Source organism: Tupaia chinensis, unplaced genomic scaffold, assembly GCF_000334495.1.
Source record: "Tupaia chinensis unplaced genomic scaffold, TupChi_1.0 Scaffold000226_1, whole genome shotgun sequence".
Lineage (NCBI taxonomy): Eukaryota > Metazoa > Chordata > Mammalia > Scandentia > Tupaiidae > Tupaia > Tupaia belangeri.
In genome coordinates this window covers 423,873-430,882 of record NW_006159701.1, presented here as the reverse complement: position 1 = coordinate 430,882, position 7,010 = coordinate 423,873, and the positions used below count along the sequence as shown (strand labels likewise).

The 7,010-nt window shown below is 52.3% G+C and overlaps 1 protein-coding gene across 1 annotated transcript in view; it reads left to right on the top strand.

The window, feature by feature from the left end:
• Positions 1–4,210: 4,210 nt before the first annotated feature.
• Positions 4,211–7,010, top strand: part of LHFPL7 (LHFPL tetraspan subfamily member 7) — a 10,851-nt gene continuing 8,051 nt past the window's right edge. Inside the window, exon 1 of the mRNA XM_006147859.2 lies at positions 4,211–4,421. Within this exon, the coding sequence (XP_006147921.1) occupies positions 4,381–4,421 (41 nt within the window). The 5' untranslated portion in view covers positions 4,211–4,380. The remainder of the gene's footprint in view (positions 4,422–7,010) is intronic.

Genomic DNA, 7,010 nt, shown 5'->3' with positions numbered 1-7,010 from the left:
GGCTCGGGAACCCGCAAGGTCTTCGCGACACTCTGACGCCCCCTCGCGGCGATCGGTGCGACTGCGTCTGGTGTCCGCCCGGGGTGTCCCTCCACCGGGGCGCCTACTCCGTGTGAAGCCCGGGGCTAGTTAAATTGGGGGTGAGGAGGGAGACACTGGGGGACTAGCTGAACCTCAGGAAGTCGCCACTGGAAGGAAAAATGCCTACTCTTTTATCCTTTACTCACTTCATTTAGCAGTAGGTCTTTACCTTTACCGTGTGCGGGGTGCTGGGGACTCAGCCATGAAGCTGGAAGATCCAGGCCCTTCCTTACAGATAAGGAAAAACTTAACTGCAGGAGCAAAGGGAATGACATTTGTGACACTGCTCCCAAGGAGAATTGCAGCCCATGAATAACTGGGGTTCCCGAAATCACGTGTGCCTTATTCTAAGTCAGCTAGATCTCAATAAAGATGAGCCGAAGAAGATAAGAACGGCACACCCATGGCCTCTTGCCTCATCTTTCCCCCAAGTTCTTGGGGTGTGTGTGTGTGCATGTGTGTGTAAGAACGGCAGCTCCGATTACACAATCCTTTGCATGCAACCGACCCCTACTTGCCTATTTTACCAAGAAGCCTGGAGCTCCCTCAGAGGTGTGCCCATGGCGACTGAACGCAGCCACGTTGCAGCAGAGGCCCCATGAGGTCTCAGGTTTTCTTTCCCATCTTGTCCTTTACCGTCTGGATATCTTGAGTACGGTCATCGTAGCACCAAACCCGGGGGCTTATAACTGTGACCAGCATCCCTAGGGAGACATCTGGGAGGTAGGAGATGAGAACGGGTGGGCTCAAAGTTCAACTCCTTGTGTGTGTGCTAGGAGCAGAGGCAAACCCTGGCTCATTGTCTGTTCTGAGAACTCCAGGGTCTTTTGTCTCTGGTTCACTCCTATTCCCAGCACCTAGAGTAGCTCTTGGCACGTGGCAGGTGTTCAATGAATATAATGTGTGAATGACCGAGCTAGCTGCCGCCACCGCCTCTTCTCACTAGCCTTGTCGGAACTTCCTGTCTCTCCTGGGCAGATCTAGATGAACGAGAATGCGTGGGCTGAGGGTTCTGTTTCACGGAATGTTCCGTGTAGCTCAGCTGCTCAACCAACTTAGCCCTCCACCCTGGCACCTCCTCTACCCCAGAACAGACGCAAGGACAGGGATAAGACGCACCCCCTCAGAGACTTCGAACCCAGGTATATCCCCAGCCCTGCGGAACCCCCTACTTTCGGCCCCAAGAGATGCTCAGACCAAGCCCCTCATGAGCTCTTCTGTCCCTGCCAAGGTTGAGGGACTCTTAGAAATGCCAAACTACAACTCCCAGAATCCTCCTGGCCCCAGAAGGAAAGAGATTTCCTCATTTCCAGGCCTTAGCTGGTTCCCCCTGCATTCCCCTGGCAGGTGAGAGGCTGCCAGCCAGCACAAGCAGAGCTTATACCCCGACCAACAGGTATCAGGTTGTGCATTGTTTCCAGAGCCAACACCTGCCACCCCCACTGCAGCTCTGGCTTTTCTCTTCCTGAAAATAGAGGGCAGTGCCACCCACGGACTGCCATTTTTCTGCCCCCTCCTCCAGGAAGTCTGTCCTGATTAGGCTGCCTATTCTGGGAGCTCGGCGCAGCAGAATCTTCTGCAGTGATGAAGTTGTTCTATATCTGCACATTCAACACTGGCCATGGACTTCTGAGCACCTGAAATGGAATTCTGAGATGGAATGGAAATTTGATTTATGTCTAGCAGGTGGCATAGTGGTTAAGGCCCTGGACTCCCACATTGTTGACCACGGTTCAGGTCCTCAGACCTGGTGGCTTCAAAATCACACTAGGCACGTGTGTTCGGGATTGTGAGTGCCCACATTTCTAAGAGGAAACTAGAAGAGATTGCACCGTGGCCATGCCCCCGGGGGGCACTTTCTCACTTTCTCTCTGTCTCTCTCCAGGGAGCACATCTGCCCTACGGCAAAAATGTTTAAGAAAAGAAATTTGACTTCATTTCAGTTCATTTGTTTGGCCACTGAACTAGAGTACAGCTCTTGAGCCTCACTCTCCATGGCAAAGACTGTCTTCATGTATTTCCATGGTGTCCACTGACCCAGGGACTTTCCCAGAACCTGCTTCCTGTTACTTACCTGCTTCTGGAGGCTGAGAGCCAGTCTTCAGTTATGTCCCTCAACACTGGGCCTAAGCCCGTCATGCCCTCTGCCAGGAAGACCACCCTCCACCTGCCCATCACCTGTCCATCACTGAATAACCCTCAGATCTTAGCTTTTTCATTTTATTTCATTTTTTGAGATATTTTTGCCATAGGGTGGGTGTACTCGCTAGAGAGACAGAAAGCAAGAAATCACCCCCCAGGGGGGATGGCCACACCTCAATCCCTTCTCCATTCTCCCCTTGGGATCTTGGGCACGCACACACATGCGCCCGGCGTGAGTTTTAAGCCACTGGGTCCGGGACTTGATTGCGGGCAGCTACATGGCAGTCCAGAGACATAATCATTACGCCATCTGCTGGTCCCCAGATCTTAGCTTTCCAGAGCCCATCTCTGACTACCAAGACTGCTCAATTGCCCCTGATTCTTGGGTCCCCAATATCCGCACTGATCACATGGTAGCGTCATTGCCAATCAGGTCCCTGCCTCGTTTTCTAGGCTGTGAGGCCTTGAGGGCAGAGGCTAGCGTAGTACCTGAAAGAGCTGGCACTCGACAAATACAGAATTCAGTGTCGAGTACACTTCACACGTGGTAGAACCCAGAGCCCTGCTCACAGTAATAACGCTTCTGAGAGCTGTCATGCCTTGGGCCAAGCACTTCGCCTGGGCTGTCACTACATGCCACAAGGGCCCCATAAGAAACATTCCATTATGATCTCCCTTTTACAGAAGAGGGATCTGAAGCTCAGAGAGGGTAAGTCAGTTGCCCAAGGGCACACAGCTGGCATCTCAGTCTGGGTCCTGGTAAACAAAGCCTGCGGGCACGTCTTACGTGCTAAGCTTTTACTAGGGATGTGAGCCCAGCCCTGAAAGCGAAGATGAAAGAGGACTTGAGACAGAGGCGCAGGGAGAGCAAATGCAAGATGTGCCCTTCTGAACTGGCCAGTGTCTCGGGACTCCAATCACTCAGGGCATCTCCGGAGAAGCCGCATGCCCAGACCTTCACTGCAGGGATGAAGGATGAGGGCTTCAGCTGGCACCACCGTTCCCTGTCCGCCATTAGTCATAGGGCCCAGCTCGGTGGTGTTATCTGCACCTCCAGGCGGCCACCAGGGAAGCCAGTTCTGGGAAGGCAGGTACCAGAATGCCCTCCTTCAGGTCAGGTCACCTTGAAGGACAGCTGGGGGGTGGGGTTAGGAGATGGTGCCATGACATGGGACCCGTCACTGCAGGTCCCCGCTGGCCCAGTGGCTACAGGGACCAACCAGGCTGCTGCAGGGGCAGGTGAGTGGACGCTGGAGTGTCCAGCATGCTGAGTGGCTGTGGAGCACAGAGCTGGCACCTGAGCAGCTGCGTCAGTCCAGCCCAACATGACCGGCGAACATCCAGATCCAGTCTGGGCCAACTGCAAAGTCCTTCAACAAATAGGGGTTGAAAGCAAGGAGGGAAGGCAGGAAAGAAAACAAAATAAGTGAATGATTGAATGGCGGGGGAGGGCCAACCTGTGGCTCAGTGAGTAAGACGGGACCCACACGGGAAGAGTGGATGTATACTTGGGACCTCTGTGGGCATGAGGGACGCACACATGTGTGACTCATGTATGCCCATGATCTGGGCCCCTGGGACTGGGGGTGGATCGTGAAATGAGTACCCTGTTGGGAGAGTTTGTGTGTGTGTCTCCCTCTGAGTTTCTCTCTCTTGTGGAAAAAATAAGTAAATAAACCACATCTATGTATCTACAATCTATATATCGGTATCTATGTAGACACAGTGCCCAATATGGACTCGTCCTGGGTAAAATACAGAGAAATGTGCAAGCCGGTTCCTGGACCAGACTCACCAGGGCAGAAAGGTAGAGTGTGGAGTGGCAAACTTCCTACACCTGCTGGTTCCCGCAGGCAGCTAATCCCTGCTTGTAACTTTCCCTCCCCAGAAACGCCACACCCTCTCCCAGTCCCGTTTGGGGGCCACCTTTTCTCCTTTTGCCAGTTCACCCAGCAGTCTGGAGCAAAAGTCTATTGATTTAAGGAACTGGGGAGGAAAAAGAAACACACACACACACACACACACACACACACCTCAGACCAGCTGATCACCAGCTGAGGCTTTGTTCCCCAACCTGCACGTTTCCTGCAAAGGGAAGGAGATCTTTGGTGAGGTCACAGACTGGCGTCTGCAGCCGAAGCCCGAGCAGAGGAGACCATGATGCAGCGTGGTGAGCATGGACAGAAAAGCCATCTGAGGTGAGGAGAGGAGAGGGGAGGAAACCAGGGTAACCCCAAGCATTGTCCAAAGGTCATAATGAGTTTCAGTGTCATGGAACCTCTGAAAAGACATACAAGGGTGTGCGCACACACGTGAGTGTGCATTCGAGCCTGCCCAGGGTGAGCGTCTGCAGTTTAAACTCATATTTTTCAAAAGAATTCATCCCTTCCAAAAGGGTAAGCCCCACTGGTCCAGAACCTGGCTTTTTTGTAGAGGTGGGGAAACTGAGGCTCGGAGCTATGACATAATTTGTCCCGGGTGACACAGCCAACCTGTAATGGAGGCTGGAATACATCCAGACACTGGGCTTTTACCTGGCTGTGCAGCTGAGAGAACTGGCCAAGGGAGGCAAGTACAGGCACCACCACCCCCCAAGTCCCGACCCACCCATCTTTGGATCTCAGCCTGGACCTCCAGGCTGGATCAGGTGTCCTCACTCTGTGCGTGCCCCAGCACCATCCCAGCCTTCGGGGCTTTCCCACAGTGAGAGTTGTGCTTTGCTGGTCATGTCGGTCTGCACTGGCCAGAGACAGACAGAGAAAGGGAAAGCGAGAAATCACCTCTCCAGAGTGATGGCGATGCAATCCCTTCTCCATTCTCCTCTCAGGATTTTGGGCAGCAAATATGCTCAGCATATTTTTCAAGCTACCGGGTCCGGGACTAGAACCATGGAGTCGGCCATATGGGATCCAGCACCTTAACCACCACGCCGTCTGTTGGCCTGGGAGTTGTGCTCTCACACGTGCCAGGGGATCTGTTGCTCCATGGGTTGATGCAAAGATACATCCAACTTAACAACTAACACCATACTCGGATACCTCCCTCTCCCCTAATGCACCTGCCCCTCCTGTAGGCTCCTCTCCCACCCTCACTGGTGCCCAGGCCAGAAGCCCTGGGGACCTCTCTGTTTTCAAATCTGGTTGGCTTTTTTTCTTCCATGAGCAAGAGAGACAGAGACAGAGAGACAGCACCCCCCGTCAGTGTCTCAATGCCATAATCTACCAGGGCCCCAGCCAGTCCTGATCATGGGTACCTGAATGCCGGCATACTCAGGGAGGTCTCTAGACATCAACATGGAACCTCCCCGTGGGGTCAGCCTCACAGAGCACTATGGTGTACCACTGTGCCACTGTCAGGCCCCTCGGCTTGGTCATTGACCTTCAAAATAGATCCAGAATGTGACTGCTTTTCACCCTTACCTGCCCTCCCTGGCCAGCCCCAGCCCCATCCACTCTGGTCTCTCACCTGCCAAGAAGTCGCCTTCTGACAATTTCTCCCTCCTCCTCCCTGCCCTCCCCTTCGCCCAGCAGCCAGAATGGTCTTCTGAAAACAGGTCAGGTCTTACCCCTGCTCCAGAAGGTCAGAAGATTAGAGACTTCCCTCCCCATTCCAATGCTCCAAGCCAAGGCTCTACTAATGCCGGCATGGCCGAGCGCTCTCCCACTCTCACTCCTAGCCCCAGGCTTCCTTGCTTCCTCAAACATGACCTGGTGGATAAGAAAGCCAGACTCACATGGCCATTCATACAGTTTGAATCCCAGCCCTGGCAGCTTGGAAAACATGCTGGATACGTGTGTGTGCATGCCCCAATCCTGATGGGATGGAGAAATGGAGAAGGGATTGAAGCGTAACTATGCCCCATGGGGAGGAACTTTCTCCCTCTCTCTGTCTCACTTTCTCTCTTTTTGTCTCTCTCTGGCAAGTACAGGGCCCTTAGGCAAATTTGGAGGAAAAAAAAAATGCTAAGCACACACCTCAGCCTTCGCACCTGCTCTTCCCATGGCCTGGGATAGTCCCTCCCTACATATGCACGTGACTCTGCCCCTCATCTCTTTCGACCCTGCTCAAAAGTCACCTTCTCATGACACCTCCAAGACCATCCCCTAACCATTCATTAGCTCCCTTTCTTGGTTCATCTTTCTCTATGGTGCTTAATAATATTTAGCATGGCGTATACTGACTTGTCCATTCCGTTGCTCTTCCTCACTGGAGTGTAAGGAGGTCTCTGTTTTCCTGAGTACTGAATCCCCAGCACCTAGAACAGTTCCTGGAACAGAGTAAATACTCAGTGACCATTTGCTGGCGGGATGGATGGGTGGATGGACCACACTGGTGTACCCCGTTTCTCTGTCCCGCCCGTAATGTTCTAAGCTCTTCAAAGGCAGGAACTGTATTCTGCTCACCATCATATCCTAGGGGGTGTGGGGGTCATTGAATTGGGCACATAAAAGTTGAATGAATGGGGGCTAGCAGGTGGCATGGTGGTTAAGGTGCTGGACTTCCACAGGGCTGACCGTGGTTCAATTCCTAGACCTGGCTGCTTGCTTTCTCACTTTCCCTTTCTCTCTCTTTGTCTCTTTCTGATCAAATTTTTAAAAACAAATAAATAAAATAAAAGCAAATGTCTTTTTTCCCCTCTTTTTTGGTTAAAGAATTATTTTAACTTTATTCATTTTAAAAAATTATCTTAACTTTATTATTATTACTGCTATTTTCCAGTTTGATCAGAGAGAGAGGAAGAGAGGGAAAGTGAGAAAGCAAGCCACCAGGTCTGGGACCCAAACTGT